Raw genomic sequence first — 26028 nt, 5'->3', positions numbered from 1 at the left:
CTGCCCACTCCCATCATGATCAGGGCCCCCACCTCCTCTGACACTCGGCTGGGCCCCCAGAGCCCTCACTGGAGACCAGAGGGAAGGGAGCCCACGGCGGGGTCTGGCACACCCACTGCCAGCCTGTGCCCTGGCCCTGACCTCGCGCCCTCGGCCAGGTGGCAGCAAGGAAGGGTCTGGCTTCCTTCCCAGCAGTCCCGCAGCCTTTGGAGAGGGGCTCGGGGGTCAGGGCCAGAGGCTCTGGAAGGGGCACCCACTTGGCAGGGAGCCCGGGGCCCAGGAACTGTCCCCCTCCCCCACACCAAGCCCAGACGGAACTCGCTGAGGGAGCAGAGGGTCAGCGCCTTGGGGACCCCCCGCATCACAAAGGGGGCTCGGAAACTCAGAAGCCACTGGCCTCACGGAGCCCCTGAAGTCACTGCCCTCCCACCCCTGGGAGCCCCTCCGCCCGGCCCTGCTCCCCAAAACTCTAGGCCATCCTGCCCCAGCCTCCGACCTGCCCTCGGGTGACGGCCGTTCTCCAGTGACCTGAAGGTGAGCCGGTGGAGGGCCTGCCGGCTGGTCGGGCCGGCTGTCCTGGGCTGCTCCCCGAGAACCCCTCCAGGCGCCCAGCCCTGGGGCAGTGGGGCATTCTGGGTGCCCCTTCCCCGGGACCTGGGCCTGGAGCTCCGGGGCACAGTTCCCCCCCATAAGGGCCCGCGAGGCCGCAGCTGAGCCTGGCCAGCAGCCTGTGCGCCCCGAGCAGAAGCCTGGCTCCGCCCCGCCGCCCTCACTGGGGAGGCGTCCCAGGATGGATGGCGTTGGCGGGGATGCGCACCTGAGGGAGGGACTCACTCGTCCTGGTTAACCTAAGACAGAGCACAGATGCCGAGCCAAGGCCCAGAGCCGCCCACCCAATTCCTTCATTCATTCTTCACCATGCACTCATTCCCCTGATGCTGGCTGGTGCCTGGGGGGGGGGGGGGGGGGGGCTGGCTAAGGGCTGGGGACCAGGGAAACGGCCCTTCCCTGCCCGGGATGTTCCCAACGGGGAGAAAATGGACATAGAAATAATGGCTGTTTGTCTGGTGGTAAAACAGAAATGAGTCTGGGGTGCAGGGGGTGCAGGGGGTGCTGGGGGCTGTGTTGAATGCGGACCCCAGGGAGGCCCCACTGGGGGTGACCTGAGCAGGGTCCCACGGGCGGGGTAAAGGGCGGCAGGCGGGAATCTGGGGCACGCAGGCGGGCGCCAGGCGCCACCTCAGGAGTGAGCTTGTCCTGAGCGAGGACCGCACGGCTGCTCCCAGGTGCCGAGCAGCTTCCAGCAGAGAGAGCTCCAGGTGCAGCAACGGAGGTGCACACACACCCAGCACATGTGCACACGCACACATGCTCACATGTGCACACGCACGCATGTGCATGACTTGCATGCATACGCGTGCACACTTACACACAGGTGCACACTTCCCCACATGTGCCTGACACACCTGCATGTGCATACACATGCACACTCACAGTACACATGTACATGGAGCCCATGCGCACACTCACGTGCAGGTGCACATGTGCACATGCTTACATGCATATTCACACATGTACCCATGTACAGGGAGCCCATGTGTATACTCACTCATCTACATGTGCATAACTCACATGCAGACACACACGTGCATTGCTTACATGGACACGGAGCCCATGCACACACTCATATATGCACGCTCACATGTGTAAGCTTGAATGTGCATGTGGGTCTGAGCATGGGTGTGAGTGCGCCCCTGGCAGGCTCCACTGCAGCACCGCCCCCCCCCAACCCGCAACCTGGTCTCCTGGACCTGGCGTGTGGACCCCAAGTTGTGAGCAGCATGGTCCCGAGAACTCCCCCTGCCACTGGGCTCTGAGAGGCCGCCCTGCAGAGAGACCGCCACCAGGGCCAGCAGGCTGGGCCCCCCCTCTGGGGACCCGGGGCGCTCAGAGACTCCAGCCCAGGAGCGTGTGGACTTGGTGATGGAGAGAGGGGCTGAGCACCCCGAAAAGCCTGGCACCTGCTCCCCGCCAGCGTCGGGCCCTCCCAGCCCCGGGCAGGGCCTCCGAAGCTCCACACCGCGTCCCCCCTGCCCTTGGCCTCGGGCTGCTCAGCTGCGCACCGTTCCCTGCAGAGCCGCGGCGATGGGGAAGCCGGAGAGCCCCGCGGGGGCGGCGGAGACCAGGGGCCGGTCCCGGCGGCGGCGCCCCGGCGTCCTGGAGTGGGGGCTGCTGCTCCTGCTGCTGCTGCTGACGGGCGCCCTGGCGGCCCTGAGCCTCCTCTACGCCCACAGCGGAGGTGAGTGGGGCGCCGTCCCCCAGCCTCCCCCCAGCCACCCCCAGCGCCCCGAGCAGCCGCTCCTCCCGGCGCCCTCGGAGGGTCTGCGCGCCGCCCACCCGAGGAGCCAGCCCTGTCCTTGGGGCAGGCGGGGGTCTGCACGGGGCTGCGGGGCTGCGGGCTGAGCTGCGGGCTGAGCTGCGTCCTCCAGGGGAGGGTCACTGACCTGCGGGGCCGGCCCCTGGCAGAGGCTCTGCCCTGGCACCGCCGGGCCGGTTCTGCTGGCTGAGCCGCGGGTCCCCGCCCCTCGCGCCCCCGGCCCGCCCAGCACCGCGCGCTGCAGTTCCCGGCCTGCCCGGCAGGGGGAGCCCGAGCTCCAGGGCTGGGACCGCGGCGCTGCCAAGGCCCCCGGGGGACCTGCTGCATCCGCCTCCCTCCCCCCCCCCCCCAAGGCCCAGGTCACAGGCGCCTCGGGGCCTCCCGGACACGCTGGTTTTTGCTAGATGGTGGAGGGCGCCGGGCTGGGGTCCCTGCAGGAACAGCCCCCACTTGCAGTCCCCGCCCCCGCCCCCACCCAGGCCACGCGGAGGAGCCAGGGCTGAATACCACCCCCACCCCCCTCAGGTCAGGGGGCAAGGTGGGGGGGCTCACGTGCATGCACCTGGGCGCCGGGCAGCCCTGGTCAGACACCAACTGCACCCTGGGAGGCGGGAGGGGGTGGGGAGGCGGGGGGGGGGGGGGGGGGGCATGCGTCAGGTGAGCTCCTCCCAGAGCTCAGGAGAGTCTGAGGGAGACGCACTGCTCAGCTCTCTCAACAACGGGGCACGGCCTTTGTGCTAGAATGTTCCCTCGCTAGCCAGCGCCCTCTGCTCCGCCTGCACCACCTGGGGCCATCCGTCCACCCCTGGGCAGGGCTGCTTCTGAGGCCCAGCAGGGGGCTCAGCGTGGATGCTCCGGGCCTGACAGGTGCCAGCTCTGGGTTTCCAGCCCCTCCTGGTCTCCTGCCAACTCCGTGGGCCAGGGGCAGGGGCAGGGCCAGGGGCAGGGGAGGGGCAGGGGCAGGGGAGGGGCAGGGCCAGGGGCAGGGGCAGAGCCAGGCCAGGGGCAGGGGAGGGGAGGAAGGTCCCCGCTGCACAGAGAGCCTTGGGGAGCCCAGACCCCAGATCCCAGCCTGCAAACACCTGGCGTAGAGGCTTCCCAGGAGCAAGGCTGAACCCCCCCAGCTGTGGGGTGCAGGGGCCTGTCCTCTACCCAGTAGTGAGGAGTGGCAAAGCCCACCCCAACGAGAGGGCCCTCCCTGCCCAGCCTCCTCCCCCTCGCCGTCTCGTAAATACCAGGGGGTCTCTACCAGGGACCCACGGTCAGAACCTCTGTGCCCCCCAATAACCAGGGTGACCAGCCCTCACTGGAGAAGAGGGGGAGGCGGGGCCCAGCAGGGAGCCGAGCCGGGGCTGGAGCGGGTCTGAGCACGTGTTTCTCCCCAGGGAAGCAGCGGCCGCTCCTCACTAGCCGGCTCGCCTCCGGGAAAGAGAAGACCGCTGTAGAGCGAAAGCCCCGAGGTAGCCTTGCCTTCCCCCGGGCACGCCGAGCGGCTGGCCCCGGCAGAGGGGCAGGGAGCCCCGGCCAGGCTGTGCCCACTGCAGGCCCACGCTGTGCGGCCAGGCGAGGGCACACCCCAGACACCCCGAGTCCCAGGGAAAGAGAGGACAGAGGCAGGACTGCCGGGAACCAGGCTGCCCCCAGGCCTGGGCGCTGCCCCGGAGGCCTGGGCACTGCCCCGGAGGCCTGGGCGCTGCCCCTGAGGCCTGGGCGCTGCCTCGGAGGCCTGGGCGCTGCCCCGGAGGCCTGGGCGCTGCCCCGGAGGCCTGGGCGCTGCCCCTGAGGCCTGGGCGCTGCCTCGGAGGCCTGGGCGCTGCCCCTGAGGCCTGGGCGCTGCCCCGGAGGCCTGGGCGCTGCCCCGGAGGCCTGGGCGCTGCCCCGGAGGCCTGGGCGCTGCCCCTGAGGCCTGGGCACTGCCCTGGAGGCCCGGCAGCGGCACCTTGACATCACCAGTGGGGGGTGACATGGGGGGCGGGGCTTCAGGGTGCAGAGCTGGAGGGCAGGCAGGCAGGAAGGCTTAGGGCCGGCTCCAGCCCTGGGGCCTGGGGCAGCCTCGGGGCCACACCAGGAGGCTGGCCCTCACTGGAGGCCTCAGGCCTGGGCCCCGCGGAGGACCTTGGCCGGCCTGCCCCGGGCTAGCGATGGAGGGGAGGCCGGGCCCCACCCGCCCCCTCCTGTGCGCCCGCCTCTCCATGCTCACACTGCTCCCTGCCCACAGCCATCCAGGGGCCCCAGGAGGACGAGATGTGCACCAGCCCCGGCTGCGTGATAGCAGGTAAGCCCCGCCCCCTCCCACAGCCCCGCCCCCGTCCTCACAGCCCCGCCCCTCCCACAGCCCCGCCCCCTCCTCCCACAGCCCCGCCCCATCCCACAGCCCCGCCCCATCCCACAGCCCCGCCCCCACAGCCCCGCCCCATCCTCACAGCCCCGCCCCGCCCTCCCACAGCCCCGCCCCCGCCCTCACACAGCCCCGCCCCATCCTCACAGCCCCGCCCCATCCTCACAGCCCCGCCCCCTCACACAGCCCCTCCCCCGCCCTCCCACGGCCCTGCCGCTGCTGGGGCCGGTGATGGTGGCGCAGGCCCTGCTCCAGGGCAGAGGACAGGCCTGGGGACAGTCCCATCCTCACCCGCCCCCTCCCCGCCCCCCCCCCCCCCCCCGGCCCCCACACACCTAGAAGCCCCTGCTCAGGCCCTGGCCTCCCGGGCCGGGGCCTCTTCTGCATTTACAGAAAGAGAGGCCACCGAGCGTACAGCGCCATCAAGCGCTCTCCCAGGAACTGGGCTTAGAGGGGGGGGTCAGACCTGCAGATGAGCCCGTGGGAGTGGTGGGAGGGGACCCCAGTGGGGTTGTGGGTGCTCCTGCGGGGCTGCCTGCGAGGTCCCAGCCAAGTGACAGAACCCTGTGAGCCGGGGTCCAGCCGGCCACCTCCGCTGAGAGAGGTAGCCGGGCCCCACTGTCCCTGCACACTCGGGGTTCCGCCCCCCATGGTGGGTGAGAGCCACCCCTCCCATCCTGAGGACACCTGGCCTCCAGGGGCAGAGCAGAGCTCCAGCCCCCCCCCCACCCACACACAGCCTGCAGTGTCAGCCCAGCACCCCTGTGGACAGCTGGCTCCCAGAATTCAGGAGAAGGGAATGGGGACCAGAGAGGTCACGGGGGTTCAAGGTCATGTGGCTGATATGTGGCGGTTCTAGAAGTTGAGTCCCCCACTTCCGAGGCTCAGAGAGGGTGACTACAGCTCCCAGGGGTGCACAGCCCCCCAGGCATCCACAACTGCACCTCCCCTCCTCCTCTTCCACCCCCCCCCCCGCCCCCCCTGCCACCGCCGGGGACGAGCAGCCGCCAGGATCCTCAGGAACATGGACCCGTCCAAGGACCCGTGTGAGGACTTCTACCAGCACGCGTGCGGGGGCTGGCTGCGGCGCCACGTGGTCCCCGAGACCAGCTCCCGGTACAGCGTCTTCGACATCCTGCGGGACGAGCTGGAGGTGGTCCTCAAAGGTGAGCCCCGGGCCTGCCCGTCCGGCCAGCCGTGGGCGTGGGGCAGCCCGCAGAGCCTCCGTGCAGGGGGCGCAGGGAGAGGGGGTCCCCGCGGGAAAGGCCCAGCAGGGGCAGAGGGGCCGCCTGCCGCCGAGTGTGGTGGGAGCGTGGGGACCTTTGACCTGGACCCCCAGCCGCCCCGGGCCTCTGTCCAGCTTCCTCCTGCCCACAGGGGCGCTGGAGCACACCGCCGCCAGGGACCGGCCCGCCGTGCAGAAGGCGAAGACGCTGTACCGCTCCTGCATGAACGAGAGTGAGTGTGTGTGTGTGTGTGGGGGGGCTCCTGCAGGAAGGAGAGTGAGTGGGGGGGGCTCCTGTATGAAGGAGAGTGAGTGGGGGGTCTCCTGCAGGAAGGAGAGTGAGTGGGGGGGGCTCCTGCATGAACGAGAGTGAGTGAGTGTGTGTGTGTGTGGGGGGGCTCCTGCAGGAAGGAGAGAGAGTGGGGGGCTGGACCCCTGGCCGCTGCAGCATAGACTGGTAAAGTGGGTGCCACTCGGGACTCAGGCCAGGGCTGTGAGCTGTGCCCCTGCCTGGCACTGTGCCCGGCCCCCCTGGGGCACAGACTGCCTGCCAGCTGCCCAGGACCCTCACACCCTGACCCCAGCACAGGCCACGCTCGGTTTGGGCGAGAGGAGGACAGGAGAGGCCGGGAGCCCCGGGAAAGCATGTGTGTGCATGTGTGTGTTGTGCATTTGTGTGTGTATGGGTGTATGTGTGTGTGTGTATGCATGTCTGTGTGTGCTTGTGCATTTCCTATATAATAAAGAGGTAATATGCAAATTGACCATCACTCCAACACACAATATGACCGCCCCCATGTGGACACAAGATGGCCGGCAGGGGAGGGCAGTTGTGGGCGACCAGGCCTGCAGGGAAGGGCAGTTGGGGGGGGGGACCCAGGCCTGCAGGGGAAGCAGTTAGGGTTGACCAGGCCGGCAGGGGAGGGCAGTTAGGGGCAATCAGCCTGGCAGGGGAGCAGTTAGGCGTGGATCAGGCTGGCAGGGGAGTGGTTAGGGGGTGATCAGGCTGGCAGGCAGGCGAGCCGTTGGGAGCCAGCAGTCCTGGATTGTGAGAGGGATGTCCGACTGACCGTTTAAGCCCGATCCCACCAGGATTGGACCTAAACGGGCAGTTGGACATCCCTCGAGGGTCCCAGATTGGAGAGGATGCAGGCTGCGCTGAGGGACACACACACACAACCCCTGTGCACGAATTTCGTGCCCCGGGCCTCTAGTGTGTGTATATGTGCGTATTGTGTGTGTGCATGTCTATGTGTGTGTTGTGTGTTTGCATGTACTGGCATGTGTGCATGTATGTGTGTACCCATGTCTGTGGGGGGGGTGCACTGGGGGTTCCCGGTGCTTTGCTTCCTACTGGGAGGACTGAGACGCGGGGACTCTCTGGCTTGTCTCCCCGAGTGCCTGGTTGGGGCGTGTGAGCCCGGCCTGCGGTCAGAGGTTCTGGGAGCCGCTTCTCCTCGGGCCGGTTCAGGGCTGGGGTTTCCGGGGCTCCTGGAGGGCGGGTTTGCTTCTCACACGTGACAGCAGGCTCCTTGGGGCCCCGGCCGCACGGGTGCCGCCTTGAGCCCCCGTTGGCGCAGGCCCAGGCTCGGCTCGGCTCCTCCCCCGGAAACCAAGGGCCTTGGCCAGCCGTCCAGTCTCCACCGGAGACTCCATGTCCCCACCTGCGGGAATTTCCGCCCGAGACCGAGTGCACAGAGGCCCAGGGCCCCGCCACAGACCAGATCCAGGGGGACCCTCCGTCCCCTGGGGAGCCCGCCGGCAGCCACGCCCTGATCCGTCCCCCGCGTCCCCCCTTCACCTCGTCTCTGGGCCAAGTCCTCCTGAGCTCCCTGCTGATCCCCGCTGCCCGGGCCGGCCCCCCACCCCCTCCCGGTGCCCAGTGCTCCCCAGGGTGGCTCTGAGCCCTGCCTGCTCCTGCCCTCCGGCCGCTGTCCCGTGGCACCTGTATGTGTAACCTCCCCCACCCCCTCTCGCCCCCGCGTCCCGTCTCTGCTGCCGTCGACCGGGGGAGGAGGCGGGGCTGGGCTGCGGGCTGGGGTGCAGCACCCCCGTGGGGTCGTGTGACATCGGTGTCCACACACCAATGTCCGGGCGAGTGACCCCCCCTCCCTCCCAGGCATAATCGAGGAGCGAGACTCCCAGCCGCTGCTGGAGACCTTGGGGCGGGTGGGCGGCTGGCCGGTGGCCATGGACGAGTGGACGGACACTGTAGGTAAGGCCGGGCCGGCGGCTTGCACAGGTGGGGTCGGGGGGGGGGGGCGGGGGCAGGACCTGGGGCTCCTGGAGCCGAGGCCTACAGCCTGGGCAGGTCCGGCCGGTCCCTCCAGCTCCGAGGAGGGCAGGCATCCCTCCAGGCCCTGAGGAAAGACGTACCCACCCCCCACAGGCCCCAGGACCCCTGCTCCCAGCTCCGGGTGTGGGCTCGGCTCTCTGCTCTCTGGTTCAGCCCCACGTCGGGGGCGGGCACGGGGCACCCCCCCCCTCCCCGGCAGCCCCAGCACACGCTGCTGCCGGGCCCTGTGAGCCCCGTGGACTGTGGGGAAGTGTGTCCCCCACGTCCCCAGCCCGAGGCCACACGTGAGCTGCGCAGGGGTCCCCTCCCCCCGCCAGTGCACGCGGAGCTGGGCCAGGACCCAGGGACCCGCGGCTCCAGCTCGGCCCCGCCCCCCAGGCCGCCACTGGGAGCTGGAGCGGCAGCTGGCGGCCATGAACGCCCAGTTCAACCGGCGGGTCCTCATCGACCTCTTCATCTGGAACGACGACCAGAACTCCAGCCGCCACATCATCTACGTACGGCCACGCGGGGCCCGGGACGCTGGGCGCGGCCAGGGCGGGGGGCGGGGGGTACTGGGGGGCAGGGGGGGCCAGGGCGGGAGGCCAGGACCCCGTGTCTGGCTGGGGCCCTGACCGCACAGCGGGGAGCCGGCCAGGCCACGGGCAGCCGCCCGCTCTGGCCCAGCTCTGAGGTCAGGGGCCCGGCTGCTAAGGCCCCGCCTCCTGCTCAGAGGCCACGTGGGCGGCGGTTCGGTGCTCTGGCCTCTGGGCGGGGAGCCTGGCCTCCAAGAGCCACAGCCAGAGCCAAGGAGAGCCGGGGAGCATGTGCACCCACGGGGCGGGGGAGGCTGTGGCACCTGCACCCCCAGCCCCTGTGTGCAGCCCCAGGGCCCTCTGCCTGTCACTCAGCGAACGGGACTCAGGCACAGGGCGCCAGCACACCCCACGTCGCCCGCTCTGGGTCCTGGGGGAGGGCGAGGGCCGCCGCCCGTCTCGCCAGGCTGTGGGCACGGGCGCCCGGCCCAGGCTCACGCCCTCTGTGTCTCCAGATAGACCAGCCCACCTTGGGCATGCCGTCCCGAGAGCACTACTTCCAGGAAGGCAGCAACCAGAAGGTGAGCCCGCCTGGCGCCCCCTCCCTCCCCCCTCCTCCTCCCCCAGGGCCCGCCTGGCGCCCCCGCCCTCCCCCGTCCTCCTCCCCCAGGGCCCGCCTGGCGCCCAGCTGCCCTGCGTGGCCTCTCAGCCCCGTCCCCACAGCTGGCCCCGGTGAGCACCTTCGTGGAGGAGCCTGGAGCACGCCCCCCGCCAGGCCCTCGTGGCTGGTGCTCTGCGTGGGGCGCGTGGAGACCGGGACGCAGGGTCAGGCCCGCTCTGCTCCTGTGCCCAGAGGAACCGAACGGCAGGGCCAGCGGGGCGGGACGGGAGGAAGGGCAGGGGGCGCGGGCTGGGCAGGGGAGGAGGCACAGGCAGGAAAAGGCGCCGTGGCGAGGCCGTGGGGCTGCAGAGCCGGGTGAGGGCCGCGCTCAGAGCAGCGTCCAGGCCGTGGGGCTGCAGAGCCGGGCGAGGGCCGCGCTCAGAGCAGCGTCCAGGCCGTGGGTCAGGCCGGGCCGGGCCGGGCCGGGCCGCTGTGTGGCCCCTGTGGTTCCGCCTGCAGTGAAGACCCCCCTCCATGGGGCACAGGCGGGGCATCCGGCCTCAGGGCCCAGCTCCTGACCCCCGGGGCCGGGCAGCCTGGCGAGGGCGCCACCCTCAACCCCGGCACCCGGCCCTGCATGACCCGGACCTTCCCCCGCACCTGCCGCGTGCCCGCCGGCAGCCTGAACAGGCCCTGGTGCCGCAGAAGCTCAGGGGCAGGTGCCCGGCGGGAAGGGACGCGGGGGGGGGGGGGGCGCCCGCCCGGAGCTGCCTGCTGCCCGCACCTGGCCTGAGCCTGGGCCCAAGATCACGTCCCGGAGGCAGGCAGGGCGGCGCCTGGCAGGCCTGTCGGGTGGGTGGGCGACAGCTGAGCCCCTGGCCTGGGTGGGCATGACCGTCTGCAGTGCCCCTCCACCCCCACCCGCCATGACCTGCAGCCCAGGTTGGCGGGCAAGCACCCGGGGGGGGGGGGGGCGGCTCCATGCCATAGGCGCACCCCCACCCCCACCCCCGCCCCCACCCCCCGCCGCACAGAGAGCTCCGTGGGGCCCAGGCGGCCGCCCCGCCCCGACCGACCCGTGCCGCGTCCTCCGGCCCAGGTGCGCGAGGCCTACCTGCAGTTCATGGTGTCGGTGGCCACGATGCTGCGGGCGGACATGAGCCTGCCCCGGGACCGCCGCCGGGTGCAGGAGGACATGGCGCAGGTGCTGAGGCTGGAGACGCAGCTGGCGAACGTGAGGCCAGGCCGCGGGTGGGGGAGGGGCGCCGGGGCCCTGGCCCCCACCCCCTCGTCACCGCCCGCCCCCCACGCAGGCCACGGCCCCCCAGGAGGAGAGGCACGACGTGACCACGCTGTACCACAGGATGCCGGTGACGGAGCTCCAGGACAGGTTCAGTCTGAAGGTAAGGGGGGGGCACGGGGGGTGCTGGGGGCGGGGCCGTGGGACCCTGTGGTGCCTGCCTTTGGTGGGAGGAGGCCACCGGGGACAGACTCTGGCCCAACCTCCCCTCCCGCCCCCCCCCCCACATGTCATGCCTCTCATTTAAGCCTCAGAAATACTCACCACCCGGTGCAGAGCCCTTAGCTGAGCAGAAACAGGCTGGGAAGGGTGGTGACTCTGCTGAATTGGGGAACCCCCCACCCAAGTCCTGCTCTGAACCCTGACACGGCTCCCCACAGTTCTGCCTGCGCCCACCTGGGCGTTACCCACACGCCACCCTCGGCCCCGACCCCACCGCTGGCCCCCCTTCTGCAGGAGGGGCAGGATGTCACCCTGGCCACCGCCAGCTGCTGCCAATCAGAGGGCGGAGGGCGAGGGTGCAGATGGGGCCAGAATCGGGGGACGAGGTCGGGACAGACCAAGGTCAGAGGTTTTAATTAATCGATTTATCAAAGACAATCCCCTTCTCTTCATGAGTGTTGTCTGCGTGAGAAATCTTTGTCGCCCGCCCCCCACATCCCCCAAGGTGGCTCACTCAGCCTTGGGTTTGTGTTTCATGGGAGCAAAGCAGAAACCACTCCCTTCCCTCCCGGAGCCCGCGTGACCCTGCGCCGTTTATTGAAAAGTGCCCCTCCCTGGGCGCTGCTGTGCCCGCCCCTCCGCTTCAAACCAAATGGCTGTGGGGCGTGTGTGTGTGCACCTGAGTGTGTGCACCTGAGTGTGTGTGCACCTGAGTGTGTGTGCACCTGAGTGAGTGTGCACCTGTGTGTGCACCTGAGTGTGTGTGCACCTGAGTGTGTGCACCTGAGTGTGTGTGCACCTGTGTGTGTGCACCTGAGTGTGTACACCTGAGTGTGTGTGCACCTGTGTGTGCACCTGAGTGTGTGCACCTGAGTGTGTGTGCACCTGTGTGTGCACCTGAGTGTGTGCACCTGAGTGAGTGTGCACCTGAGTGTGTGCAGCTGTGTGTGTGCACCTGAGTGTGTGTGCACCTGAGTGTGTGCACCTCTGTGTGTGTGTGCACCTGAGTGTGTGCACCTGAGTGTGTGCAGCTGTGTGTGTGCACCTGTGTGTGCACCTGTGTGTGTGCACCTGAGTGTGTGCACATGTGTGTGTGCACCTGTGTGTGTGTGCACCTGTGTGTGCACCTGAGTGTGTGCACCTGTGTGTGCACCTGAGTGTGTGCAACTGAGTGTGTGCACCTGTGTGTGTGCAGCTGTGTGTGTGCACCTGTGTGTGTGTGCACCTGTGTGTGCACCTGTGTGTGTGCACCTGTGTGTGTGTGTGCGTGTGTGTGTGTGTGTGCACCTGTGTGTGTGCGTGAACGCTCTCTGTCCCACTGTCTCTGTCTGCCCCAGGCCGGCCCCCCCTCCCCGGTTGCTCCAGCTCTAGGATCTTTCTCAATATTCCACAGAGTAAGTTGAACAACTCGGTCCTCCCGGGTCCTCTTGAGTATTATGGTCTTTTGCATTTTCTTACAAAACTCAGAGTCAGGCCCGGCCAGCGTGGCTGAGTGGGTGAGCGTCGACCTATGACCCGGGAAGTCACGGTTTGATTCCCGGTCAGGGCACAGGCCTTGGTAGACGGGCTCAACCCCGAGTGTGGGGCGTGCAGGAGGCGGCGATCCATGATTCTCTCTCATCATCGATGTTTCTCTCTCTCTCCCTCTCCCTTCCTCTCTGACATCAATAAAAATTATATTTTTTAAAAACTCAGAGTCAGCTTGCCAGTCCACACACGAGCCTCGGAGAGCCTGACAGGGGTTGCTTTGACTCTGCACCGACTTGGGGGAAGCGGACGTCGTTCCTGCGGGGTCCTCCGGCCCATGAGCCAAATGCACGTTTCCGTGTGTCCGTTTCCTGGCGTCCCTCTCGGGGGGCTGGAGAGTTCTCTGCTCCGCGGCCGGCCCATCCCTGGTGGCTGTTTTATGACCGTCAACGGTGTCATTGGTCATGTGCCCGCCTCGGCGCTGGGACACGGACACACGGCTGGCACACGGCACCTCCACCGGGTGCCCAGCGCTGGGTCTGACCCTGGAGATGCTGTTAGACTTCCCTCTTCCGCACGCAGTTCACAGCCGTGGCGGAAGCAACCGTTTCCTTTCTTCCCTTCCGAGCCCGGCTGACCGTCCCGCCGCCTTGTCTGGCGGAGCGGGCGGGACAGCGGCCTCGTGGACCTGGGTTACTGCCTGCAGCACTGTGTGCAGTTTCCGTTCCTTCTCCGGTCGCGTGGGCCACATTGTGTCAGCGTGGACCTGGGTTGTTGTCTGCAACCCCCTGTATCGGTTCTGTTTCTTTAGTCACGTGGGCTACACTGTGCTTCCCCGGGAATCTTTCCATCACAGTTGCGTTTCAGATATAATCTGGCACCTACTGCCTGTCCGTCGGCTCTGTGGTGTCACCACCTTTCTCCTCATTCTGATCATCTGCACCTTCTCTCCCTCTTTTTTTTTTTTTTTTAATATATCTTTATTGATTTCAGAGAGGAAGGGAGAGGGAGAGAGAGAAACATCCATGATGAGAGAGAATCATGGGTCGGCTGCCTCTTGCACACCCCACACTGGGGATCGAGCCTGAAACCCGGGCCTGTGCCCTGACCGGGAATCGAACCGGGACCTCCTGGTTCATAGGTGGATGCTCAGCCTCTGAGCCCCGCCGGCCGGGCTGTCCCTTCTCTCTTATTGCTTGGCTATTCTGTGTGTGGGCACCTGTGTGTGTGCACCTGTGGGGGCTGGGCACCCAGGCACCGTGCCCACCTCTCCCCCCTCCCCAGGGATTCAACTGGACCCTCTTCATACAATCGGTGCTGTCATCTGTCAAAATCGAGCTGCTGCCCGATGAGGAGGTGGTGGTCTACGGCACCCCCTACCTGCAGAAGCTGGAGAGCATCATCGACGTCTTCTCAGCCAGGTGCGGCCCGGGGAGGCCCTGGCCGCCCTGCTCTGCCCGCTCCCCACAGCTCCTCCTCTCAGGAGAGAGCCCCCAGGCCATGCCGCTGAGCCTGAGGGACGCGGGGCTGTGAATGCTAACGGCCAGTGGAGCCATCTGCCAGGGACTGAACGCCTCCTGGAGGCATCTCAAGCGTCCAGAGCCGACAGGCGGTGCCTGGGTAGCGGTGTCCGTTCCGAGCCCGTCTCCGTCTCTCAGGAGATGCCTCCGAGGCTGCCCCCACCACCCTGAGCTCCCCGTCTCGGAGGGAACCCGGCGGCCAAAGACCCATAACCAGTATCCCTCCCCGAGCAAACCCCTCACCCGTCCGTCCGCCCTCGCCCCGCCCCCAGGACCATGCAGAACTACCTGGTCTGGCGCCTGGTGCAGGATCGTATTAGCAGCCTGAGCCAACGGTTCAAGGACGCACGTGCAAAGTACCGCAAGGTGCGTGAGCCCCGCAGCAGTGGCTCCGGCCCCGGCCTGAGCCCAGCCGTCATGCCTTCAGTCCGCTTATGATACTCAGCCCCTGGGGGGGGGGGGGGGAAGGGAGCGCTGAGGTCATGGGGTCACAGACATCAAGGAGGCCAGGGAGGCAAGCACAGGGAATGAGGAGCTGGGGCTGGGTAGGGCCCCTCCATCCCCCAACTCCCTGCCTGGGTGGAGCCCCCTGCAAACGGCACACTCGACCCTCCCCACACCCGTGCCCAGCACCCAAAGGTAAGTTTCTGAGTTCATCCCACGTCTCCCTCCACCCCCTGGGCACTCTAAAGCTGAGGAGGGGGAAGTACACGCTGGTAAATGCCGTGGAATGAATGAATGACAGTGAGTGAATGAATGAGTGAGTGACTGAGTGAGTGAATGAGTGAGTGAATGAATGACTGAGTGAATGAATGACTGAGTGAGTGAATGACTGAGTGAGTGAATGACTGAGTGAATGAATGAATGAATGAATGACTGAGTGAATGAATGACAGTGAGTGAATGACAGTGAGTGAATGAATGACTGAGTGAGTGAATGAGTGAGTGAATGACTAAGTGAATAAATGAATGAATGGATAACTGAGTGAATGAATGGATAAGTGAATGAATGGTTAAGTGAGTGAATGAACGAATGAATAAATAAGTGAATGAATGAATGAATGACTAAGTGAGTGAGTGAATGATTAAGTGAATAAATGAATGTCTAAGTGAATAAATAAATGAATGGATAAGTGAATGAGTGAATGGTTGAGTGAATGAATGAATAAGTGAATAAATGAATGAATGAATGAATAAGTGAATGAATGAATGACTGAGTAAATGAATGACTGAGTAAGTGAATGGATGAATGTCTAAGTAAATGAATGGGTAAATGAATGAATGACTAAGTGAGTGAGTGAATGACTAAGTGAATAAGTGAATGTCTAAGTGAATGAATGAATGGATGGATAAGTGAGTGAATGAATAAGTGAGTAAATGAATGACTAAGTGAATGAATGAATGTCTAAGTGAATGAGTGAATGAATGAATGACCACCAGGTGCTGTACGGCAAGACCACGGAGGAGGTGCGCTGGCGGGAATGCGTCAGCTACGTCAACAGCAACATGGAGAGCGCCACGGGCTCCCTCTACGTCCGGAAGGCCTTCTCCAGAGACAGCAAGGACGTGGTGGGTGCAGGGGCGCACCCGCGTGATCGGGGCAGGTCCACGGCCACCTCCTGGCTCCGTGGCTCCGCTCCCTCGGGGGGCCTGTGGCCCAGCAGTGTGCGTGTTTGCGGGGAGGCGACAGGAAGCACACGTTCACCTGGTGCCGAGAAGGGGAGGCAGGGGGAGCCTCGCCGCTGGCCGCTGCAGGCTGCCGGGGACGGGGTTTGGGGGTGTCCGGGGGTGGGGGCCCTAGGTCCCCTCCGACGAAGCACAGCTGTAGAGACCCTGCCCCAGGAGGGCCATCCCCACCCCGACCCCGCTCCCCACCCGGAGCAGCCGCACTGCTGGGGCCGTGGGCCAGGCCCCGGCCGAGCCCCAGGCCTCACCCAGGCACGCGGGGCGGCTCCCCAGGTCGGAGAGCTCATCGACAAGGTGCGGGCCGTGTTCGTGGAGACCCTGGACGAGCTGAGCTGGATGGACGAGGCGTCCAAGAAGAAGGCCCAGGAGAAGGTGGGCCGGGCCCCGGCAGGAGGGGCAGCCCAGGGCGGGGCACGTGGCCAGCGCCTTCACACTCCCTTCAGCGAGGCCGGCGGCTGCTCAGGAGGGGCTGTGGGCAGAGACAGGACGGGAAGCCCAGCCTGGGAGGCCCCCAGCACCCGGAGTGGGTGGGGAGGCCAAGGCCTCAGGGATCAGGTGCCCGGAAGTGATGCCAGGCCCCACAGGAGCCCCTGGGCCAGGGTGAAGGCAGCAGAGCCACCCACGGCCACCCCAGCCCCCTGGCCGGGTGTCAGATGCAGAGCCTGGTGGCCAGGGCCCCGCCGGGGTCTCTCCCTCCATGAGCCGCCTCCGCAGCCTGCGGGAGGGGCTGAGTCCGTGACCTGCAGGGCGGGGCACAGCCAGGATGCACGGCCGCCCCTCCCCTCCAGGCCATGAGCATGAAGGTGCAGATCGGGTACCCCGACTACATCCTGGACGAGAGGAGCAAGCACCTGGACAAGGAGTATTCCAACGTGCGTCCCACCCCCGCCTCGTGAGCCCGTCTCGGCCCAGCCCGTCCCCCCCAACCGGCCTGCGGACCAGGGGCCCGGGATCACCTGGGGGGGAGGCAGGCTCTGCGGACAGCTCACCCCCTCACATGGGCTGTGGCAGCTCTAGCAGGACCCTGTCACCGAGGGGGAAACTGAGGCCCCAGGGGGGCAAAGGACCCAGGGTTGCCCCACCACCCGTCACACTCTATACCCAGAGTCTGTGCCTCATTCGGGGCTGCCCGGAGTCCCCAGGCCCGTCCCCCCCAGGCCCGTCCCCAGACCGGTCCCGGCCGCCCTTGACTCCCCCGCCCCCCCATCACCCCCCGCCCCCCCCCCCCCCCCCGCCGGCCGCCTGGCAGTGACAGCCCCGGCCCCGCAGCTGAACTTCTCGGAGCACCTGTATTTCGAGAACGGCCTGCAGAACCTCAAGGCCAGCGCCCAGCGGAGCCTCAAGAAGCTGCGGAAGAAGGTGGACCAGAACCTGTGAGTGGGGACACTGGGGGGCGGGGCCTGTGAGGGAAGACAGACTGGGGGCGGGGCCTTGAGGGGGGACAGCATGGGGCGGGGCCTTGAGGGGGATAGCACTGGGGGGGCAGGGCCTGTGGGGGGGACAGACTGGGGGCGGGGCCTGTGGGGGGGATAGCACTGGGGCAGGGCCTGTGGGGGGGGACAGCGCGTGGGGGCGGGGCCTGTGGGGGGACAGACTGGGGGCGGGGCCTGTGAGGAGGACAGCACTGGGGGCGGGGCCTGTAAGGGGGGACAGCACTGGGGGCGGGGCCTGTGAGGGGACAGCGCGTGGGGGCGGGGCCTGTGGGGGGGGACAGCACTGGGGGCGGGGCCTGTGAGGAGGACAGCACTGGGGGCGGGGCCTGTAAGGGGGGACAGCGCGTGGGGGCGGGGCCTGTGGGGGGACAGCGCGTGGGGGCGGGGCCTGTGAGGGGGGACAGCACTGGGGGCGGGGCCTGGGGGGGACAGCGCGTGGGGGCGGGGCCTGTGAGGGGGGACAGCACTGGGGGCGGGGCCTGTGGGGGGGACAGCGCGTGGGGGGCGGGGCCTGTGAGGGGGGACAGCACTGGGGGCGGGGCCTGTGGGGGGGACAGCGCGTGGGGGCGGGGCCTGTGAGGGGGGACAGCACTGGGGGCGGGGCCTGTGAGGGGACAGCGCGGGGGGGGCGGGGCCTGTGAGGGGGGACAGCACTGGGGGCGGGGCCTGTGAGGGGGGACAGCACTGGGGGCGGGGCCTGTGGGGGGGACAGCAGGGGGGGGGCTAGGGCGGACACCGGGCCAGCTGGGGGAGGCCGTGGGTCTGACTCAGAGCCACCCCTGCTTTTGGGGAGCCGGCCCAGGGAGGAGCCAGGTGTCCGGACCGGCCGGGCCCCAGCCTGGCTGCTGGCAGGGCTGGTCCCGTGCTTGGCCCGGTGGGTGGGGCCCTCAGGGTGGCCCAGAGGGAGGGTCCCAGGAGACAGGACCACACGTGACCAGCTCACTCCTCAGCTGGATCATCGGGGCCGCGGTGGTCAACGCGTTCTACTCTCCAAACCGGAACCAGATTGGTAGGCCCCCCATCCCGCCCCCCTGATGCCGGAGGGGAGCCTGGGCAGCCTGCCCTTCCTCCTGGGGGCACCCCTGCCCGTTCTCTAAAGGGGAGAGGGCACCATCTCTCCCACCGGCAGGAACTCACCCCGTCACCCACCCGAGGGGCCGTTCCTGTGTCTGTTCAGGAGCCCGGGGGGGGGGGGGGGCCCTCTCGGAGGGCGGGCAGCCGGCCCTTTGCCGGAAGGAGCATGAACGGTGCAGAGAACCCGGACTTGGGTCCCGGGCCTGCCACACCCTCCCCTGCCCCTGGGCTCCAAGCCTGTAAAGTGGGGGTGTCCCCACCTCTACCTCCCGGGGTGGATTACAAGGCAGGACCCTGGAGGTCGGGGCGCAGGCGGTGTGCTCACTCACAGCGTCTCTGCCCCCCCCCCCCCCCCCGCAGTGTTCCCCGCCGGGATCCTGCAGCCCCCCTTCTTCAGCAAGGACCAGCCGCAGGCCTTGAACTTCGGCGGCATCGGGATGGTGATCGGACACGAGATCACCCACGGCTTTGACGACAACGGTAGGGGCTCCCGGGGGGTCAGAGCTGCACCTGAAGTCACACCCTCCCCCCACCCAGCAGCAGCCCGGAAGGGTCTGAGGCCAAGTCCCAGGCTGTCCACCCAGCCCCTTTGTGATTAGGGGGGACACCAAGCCAGGTCCCCAGGGAGCTCTGGCGGCGGAGCAGGTCTGGAATGGCAGGCTCGGCCGGGCAGAAGGATGGAGGAGAGGGCTCAGGGCTCCAGGGCCAGATCCTGCCTGCACCTCGTGAGCCCATCCCACCCCTTCTGGGCCTGTGACCCCGAGAAGGCAAAGCCCAGTGCACCTGGGAACTCCAGTGCTGGCCTCCAGCCGGGATCACCCCAGGGCGCCCAGCAGCCTCCAGCCGGGGTCTCCCCAGGGCGCCCAGCAGCCTCCAGCCGGGGTCTCCCCAGGGCGGCCAGCAGCCTCCAGCCGGGGTATCCCCAGGGCGGCCAGCAGCCTCCAGCCGGGGTCACCCCAGGGTGGCCAGCAGCCTCCAGCCGGGGTCACCCCAGGGCGGCCAGCAGCCTCCAGCCGGGGTCACCCCAGGGCGCCCAGCAGCCTCCAGCCGGGGTATCCCCAGGGCGGCCAGCAGCCTCCAGCCGGGGTATCCCCAGGGCGCCCAGCAGCCTCCAGCCGGGGTCACCCCAGGGTGGCCAGCAGCCTCCAGCCGGGCTGTGCTGACCCGACCTCCCTCCCCCGGGCGCCCTGCCTGGCTCAGGGCCTGTGGCCAGGCTCGGGGCTGCAGCTGCCACCCAGGGGGGCTCTTCACCCCAAGCTTGACCTTGGGCACCTTCCAAGGCAGCCCGGAGTCCCAGGACACACCCACCCTGATGGGGGCTCAGACCTCAGGGGGTTGGGGACTGAGGTGACATGGAGGCCCCAGCCCTGTCTCTCCCGGCGCCTGAGCTCTGTCCCCATCAGGTGCTGACCCTCTGGGCCGGCGGTGCCCTCAGGCCCGCTCTCCCTCACTCACCTGAGCTCAGACACGGGTCCCCGGAGGGCACGCAGGAGAGCCTGGCTGGGCACGCAGGGCCCACCACCCCTCTGCCCGCCCCCAGGCCGGAACTTCGATGAGGAGGGCAACATGCAGGACTGGTGGAGCAACTTCTCGGCCCAGCACTTCCAGGAGCAGTCGGAGTGCATGGTGCACCAGTACGGGAACTACTCCTGGGACCTGGCCGAGCAGCAGAACGTGAGCGCCCAGCAGGCGCGGGGAGGGGCCCGGGGTGGGGACAGAGCGGGGGTGGGGACCACGGGGGGGGGGGCGGGAGGGCGGGGACCCCACCCAGCCCCGGCCTGGGAAGGGGAGGGAGCTGCCCCTCCCGCGTCCTGTCCCTGCTGCAGGTGAACGGGTTCAGCACCCTCGGGGAGAACATCGCTGACAACGGAGGGGTGCGGCAGGCATACAAGGTGGGCCCGGGGGTTGGGCATGGGGCCCTAGAGTGACCGGGTGCCCCTGCCCAGCCGAGTGTATCCCCCCTTTGCCATCGGCACGGGAGGCAGCAGGCCCTGAGGAGCCTGCCGGGCCGGCAGAGGCGCGTGCCCTGGCTGCTCTGCCCACGCGCTGCCTTGACCTTAGCCGAGGCCTCTGCCCGCGGGTGGCCACTGTCCGTCTCCAAGAAAGACAGTGAGGTCACGGCACCGCCCTGCCCCACGGCCCCAGGCACTGGGCGTCAGGAGCTCATTCTAGGGGGCGTTGGGGGGGGGGGGGGCAGGCCTGGCCCGGGGCCAGTGCCCGGTCGGTGCCCGCAGGCTTACCTCAAGTGGAGAGCGGAGGGCGGCCGGGACCAGCAGCTGCCAGGCCTGGACCTGACCTTCGACCAGGTCTTCTTCCTCAACTACGCTCAGGTGGGGCCACGACCCCGCCACCTGCCCCAGACTCCCCCACCGCGTCTCTGCAGGCCCGACTGTGGGTGCCTCCAGGGGCGCCGGGCAGGCAGGCTGGCTAGGGGGAACCAGACCGAGGGGGCCTGGAAGCTTCCAGAAGGGAGAGGAAGAAAGGAGGGGGACGGGAGGAGGAGGAGTCAGTGAAGCGGCGGAGGGGGACCTGCTGGCGCCCCCCCCCTCACCGAGACTCCCTGGGGCCTGAAGAGAAAGGCCACCCCCCTCCCCTCCAGGCCGCCCGGGCCTGGCCTTCCCCCTCCTGCACCTGCTCAGGTGCCGGCTTAGCCCAGGCCCCGCCCCAGGCCCCGCCCCCGCCCCCAGCCGCAGCCACGCCCCCGCGCGCTCGCAGGTGTGGTGCGGCTCCTACCGGCCCGAGTTCGCGGTGCAGTCCATCAAGACGGACGTCCACAGCCCCCTGAAGTACAGGCAAGTGCCCCCCGCGCCCCGCGCCCCCGCGCCCCCGCGCCCCCGCGCCCCCGCGCCCCCGCGCCCCCCCGCGCCCCCGCGGCCCCCGGCCCCCCGGCCCCCGCCCCCCGCGGCCCCCGCGCCCCCCGCCCCGCCCCCCCGCGCCCCCCGCCCCCGCGCCCCCCGCCCCCGCGCCCCCCGCCCCCCGCCCCCCGCGCCCCCGCGCCCCCGCGCGTCTCAGGCCCTCCGTCCGCCCGCAGGGTGCTGGGCTCCCTGCAGAACCTGGCCGCCTTCTCCGACGCCTTCCGCTGCGCCCGGGGCACCCCCATGCACCCGCGGGTGCGATGCCGCGTCTGGTAGCCGAGGCCCAGCCACACTGCGCTGCCCACGCCACCCGAGGTCCGAGGCGACCCGACGGCTCTGAGCCGGTGCGGCCGGCGGGGACCTGCGTGCGCTCCGGGCCAGACCCGCACCGGCCGGGACTCTGTGGGGCCCCGGGGTGAGCAGGACCCCGCGTCGCCGCCCCGCGCAGCCCTGCGGCGCCTCCACCTGCCTTCCGCCCGCTCCAGCGCGTCCTCGGTGTCACCGGCTTCAGACTTGAGCGAAGTAAACGCTTCAGAGAATCCGCCTGTCTGTCTGGGCCGCGGGGGCCGCCTGTCTGTCTGTCTGGGCCGCGGGGGCCGCCTGTCTGTCTGGGCCGCGGGGGCCGCCTGTCTGTCTGTCTGGGCCGCGGGTGGTGGGCCCTGGGTCCTCGGTCCCCGCTGATGCTGCCCCCGTGGCCTCGGGCCAGACGAGGGCCCAGGGCGGAGACAGCAGGCGCTCTGGGGCCCGCGTCCGCGACAGGCCCCCTCGGGGTCCTTGTGCGGGGTCAGGGCAGTGGTCAGGGTGCCCCGGATGATGGCCCCTGGCGCTCGGGGACCCGCTCGGGAAGGAGCCGAGGTTGGAGGTGGGCAGAGGAGATCCCAGGCCCCAGTCCAGAAGTTGGATTTGGGGTTCTGTGGACCGGAAGCCAGAGGAGAGTTAAAGCACCAGAGGACACCTCCCCCTGCCCTGAGCTTTGGGGAGGGGGGAGTGGGGGGAGGGGGGAGAGGGAAGAGGAGGGGGAGGGGAGGGGGAGGGGAGGGGACCCAGCGGCTGGGGGGCTCGCTAGGAGGCCTCTGTTGTCATTGAGGCCCAGACGGGGGGGGGGGGGGGGGGGAGTACAGGGGGTACTGGGAAGGTCATCGGAACCGGACCCACTCAGTCCACAGAGCCCCGAGGAGAGGGGGGCCTCTGGGCCTGAGAGGCTGGCAGGGCTGGTGCACCCCACATGGAAGGCGGGGAGGGGTTGCCGGAAGTCCCGGGTGGGCCAAGACACCCCCCACCAGCCACGCCGCAGGGGCAGGCGACAATCCCCGGGTCAGTGAAGGTGCCTGGGGCAGACCAGCCTTTTCTGTCTGTCCTTCCTCCCAACTCCACAAGAGCCCGCCCCCACCTGCTCCCTGTTACCCCCCCCCCCCCCGGCCAGCCCCACCCTGTCACCCCCCTGTGTGCGCCCTGAGCTCCCCGGTGAGGCTGCGGGGCCCTGACTGCCCGTTGGTCCTGAGGACACGGCTCCCAGCGGATGAAGTGACGCTGCCCCGAAGGGAAATGCCCGGTGCACATGGCCGCCCGGCAGGCAGGGCTCAGGGCCCCAGGCTGGGCAACCCTGGGGATCTGGCTCCGCTGGCGCCACCAGCCGGGAGGGCAGCCCGCCTGTGGCACGGGCTCTGGACGTGGCTGGGAGGGCCCCTGACTGGGGCTCCAGGGTCCGAGCCCCCTCTGCAGCCGTTGGGGGTAGGTCCTGGGTGAGAAATCTGACCCACGGCCCACAACAGACAGCACCCGGGGGAGGGTAGAAGCCTGGCCAAGATGGTGTATAAGTTTTCTCTCTTGGCGGCGACGGCTAGAGAGCGGACGAGCCCTGAGTAGGGGCGACGGGGGATTGAGAAAAAGAAAGAGACAGACACACAGACAGTAGGGAAAGCTGGGGCCCGGTGGGACGCTGCCCTCGGAGGGAGACAGTGACCCAGAGCTGGCGCAGGGCGTTCATTACCATACAGCGTGATCCCAGGAGGTTTTACTAGCGTTGAAGACAAAGGAAATTGTGTGAATCATGGTTAGAGATCAAGCGGCAATTCTCCATTCTGTGGCTTCCGTTCCTGGCACCTGGCTGAACTTAGGGAATGAAACCCTCCCCGTGGCACCCGAGCTAAAGGTCAGGCTGACAACACCCCTGCCTCTGGCACCGTGTGTTCCCAGGACGTGGCTCTGCCGACGCCACCGGACTCAGCCGACGACAGCTCAGGCGCCTTCCCAGGCGCTCTGCAGGGTGGTGCCAGCAAAGGCCGCCCAGGGAGGTGACCGCAGCGGCCCGGGCTCCCCTCCCTCGCGGCTTCAGCTCAGCTCCTGCTGGGGCCCCTTGCTCACTGGGAAGCAGAGGTCCCAGGTGTGTGCCCCAGGTCCGCCCAGCACCCCGGCTCACCCTCCTGCACCAGCCTGGGTGCCCAGCTCGCCCACTCAGGGCCAGGGGCAGGGCAGGGTGGAGTGTGCCCACTGTGAGAGGACGGGCTGAGGCCCAGAGGTGACAGGTGTGAAGGGCGGAGCAGGACTCACCTGGACTGGGGGGGGGGGGGGAGAAAGGGGGGACAGGTAGGGCTGGCGGGCAGCACCCGGGAGAGGGTAGACGGATCCAGTAAAGACTTTTGGTTCTGATTTCAGGTCCGAGTCACCAGTGGGACCACATTGTCTGTCCACAGTGGGAGGGACATGAGGGCAGGGGCTGCGGACTGGGGCCCCCGCTGAAGGGGGCTGAGGGGCGCTTGCTCCTGGAGAGGGAAGGGGCTGCTGGCCAAGGAGGGGCCCCAACTGCCCGGAGGGGCGGAGGGGAGGCTCCCCGGGGGCGGGGCTGAGCACGGCACCCCCGGGGGGCAGCCCTGGTCTAGAAACTCCCGCGGGCAGGGCCTCCCCCACACGCCCCGGAGGCGCACGCCACGCCGGTCCCTGGGGACCTGGAGGCCTCACCGCAGGCAGCCCCGCCCCCGGCCGCCTCCCGCCCCCGGCCGCCTCCCGCCCCCGGCCGCCTCCCGCCTCCGGACCTCCTCCCGCCCCGCCCCGTCCGCCCCGCGAGCTGCTCCAGCGCCACGCAGGCGGCGGGTTCGCCTGTGCCCCGCCCACCGTGGGGGGGAGCGCGGTTGGCGGTGCGCCTGCGCAGAGCGCGAGGGCGGCGGGACCGCGGGCGGCGGGGGCCCGGGGCGGGGGGCGGGGCGGGGTGAGGCTCAGCCGAGCTGCGAGCGCACTGAGCCCGGCGGCCCGGCAGGCGGGAGGCCTCGGCCTCGGCCTTCCCCGGGGGCCTGGGTCGAGCTGGACCTTCCTGCGGGGGCAGCGCTCTCCCCACCGCGCGCCGCGCCCGCTTCGCTCCCGCAAGACTCCGCTTCCTGCCGCCGACGCCCGCCGGGCGCTGGGTTCCGGAGGCCCGGAAGCGGGAGAAGAAAATAAAATTTAAAAATAAACACCCAAGTGCACCGGAGCGGGAGCAGCTCCCTCCAGGGGCCCGGGCGTCTGCCTGGGTTCTTCCTCCAGCAGCGCCGGGGCACCCCCCCCCCCCGTGTCCCTGGGCCCGGACGGAGCGGGGGGGGGGGGTGACTCAGACCCGCCGCCCAGGGGTGCGGGGCTCCCCCTCGGGCCCCAGGGGAAGGCGTGAGAAACCACACTCCCGCCCTGGCCTGTGGCTCAGTGGTTGGAGCGCCAGCCCTGAGGCCGTGGGGGCACCGGCCTGGGGGCAGGTTCCTCCCCACCCCAGCCGGGTGCGTGCAGGAGGCCACCCATCCTCCACGCGGCTCTCACCCATCGCCCTCCCCCGCCCTCCCCCGCCCCCCGAAGTCAGTGGGGAAACATCACAGAGGAAATCAAGGAGGAAAGACCAGCGCCCCCGGGGAGGACGCGTGCAGCCGGGGAACAGAGACCAGGCCGCCGCCGTCCCTGCGGGGAGTGCGGGTCCGGTCGCTGCGATGGGCGCGGGCATCCCGTGGGTGCTGTAGGCCTGTGACTGACACGGCCAGCAAGGGACACGCCCCCTCTCCCAGCCCCGCACACCGGCCTCGCTCCCTCCCAGGCGGGCTGGTGCCCTCTGAGGCCACAGGCCCCGGAGCCTTGGAACCGCCTTCGCTCTGAGCACCGCCTCTGGGCGTTTCCTCTCCTGCGGTTTCCCTCCGGTCAGCGGCTCAGCGGCACTGTTTCCGCAGTTTGTGCAGAAAAGAGCTGGTTTAACTCCGCAGCGCGTGTGCGTCCGAGGAGAACTGGTCTGAGCAGAGGCCACACGCACTGAGGCGTCACCTGAAGGGCAGCTGTTGGGGAAACAGTTTGCGTGGAGAGCAGCGCAGGTCCTGATCCTGGTGACGCTCACCCACCGGCGACCCCGCCTGAGCAGGGGGTGGGAGGGCCCCCCAGGTCTCCCGGATGCGGGTCTCTCTCTCTGCCCTGGGAGGAGGAGCTCCCCCCTCCCCGCGTATGTGAGTCACGGCGGCCGCGTGGGTCTCACTCTGTGCAGTGGCTTCTGGCTGCCGTTCGTTTTGGCGCTGACATCGCCCCGAGTGGCCCCCACGGCCGCCTTCGGAGGTCTGTGATGCACGTCCCCTGCCCTGGGCCCTGGGCAGCCCTCGGAGCACCCACGTGCCAGGGACACTGGGCACCGCGGACCGCACAGCTGTCTTCCAAGGCCGTCCTCCCGAGCAGCGCCTCGGACAAGGGCGGGGCCGGGGGGCCGGGGGCCGGGGCGTGGGGACGGGTCCTGATGTCCTCGGGCGGGGCTCACGGCCCAGCACCCCTCTTCCCACTCCCTGTGCATGGGCCCCAGAGGGCCCCACGTGGTCCCACGCGTTCACATCCACCCGAGAGTCACGCCCAGGCCACCTGCCCAGCCACCTGGGCCGCACGGTGCCTGCTCCGGGTCAGAGGGTGCGAGGTTGGGCAGCCGAGTCACCATCAGGGTCTGACTTTTCTTTCTAGTCCTCAGGTTTGGACAGTCTTAATGCCCCATGTTTTGCACCCGGCGGCTACTAAACTTCGCTCCTCCCCTTCCTTTTTGCTTTCTGCACGTGCTTCACCGGAGCGTCCTTCCACCTTGCAATTGCAGTGGCCCTGTGCTCAGGCCCCACGTTGGGTGCCACATGGGCCTCACCAGCACAGCCGAGGGTGAGCCTGAGGAGGGGCGGTGAAGGACCAGAGAAAAGACAGACAAGAGAATA

General features: G+C 68.8%; 1 protein-coding gene across 1 annotated transcript; it reads left to right on the top strand.

The window, feature by feature from the left end:
* The first annotated feature begins 424 nt into the window (after window positions 1–424).
* MMEL1 (membrane metalloendopeptidase like 1) lies at window positions 425–26007 on the top strand. Its single transcript, XM_054720629.1, has 25 exons — window positions 425–534; window positions 2136–2299; window positions 3763–3837; window positions 4596–4652; window positions 5720–5881; window positions 6093–6173; window positions 8060–8155; window positions 8615–8733; window positions 9267–9332; window positions 10452–10586; window positions 10666–10755; window positions 13566–13702; window positions 14074–14167; window positions 15241–15369; window positions 15760–15858; window positions 16275–16358; window positions 16756–16859; window positions 17870–17928; window positions 18354–18473; window positions 19534–19667; window positions 19820–19885; window positions 20228–20323; window positions 20709–20785; window positions 21025–21370; window positions 25790–26007. The coding sequence occupies exons 2-24, from the start codon at window positions 2146–2148 to the stop codon at window positions 21122–21124; spliced, it is 2334 nt and encodes a 777-aa protein (XP_054576604.1). The 5' UTR covers window positions 425–534; window positions 2136–2145; the 3' UTR covers window positions 21125–21370; window positions 25790–26007.
* The last annotated feature ends 21 nt before the right edge of the window (window positions 26008–26028 follow it).

This window comes from Eptesicus fuscus, chromosome 9, assembly GCF_027574615.1.
Source record: "Eptesicus fuscus isolate TK198812 chromosome 9, DD_ASM_mEF_20220401, whole genome shotgun sequence".
NCBI lineage: Eukaryota > Metazoa > Chordata > Mammalia > Chiroptera > Vespertilionidae > Eptesicus > Eptesicus fuscus.
This window is presented reverse-complemented; position numbering and strand designations above follow the sequence as displayed.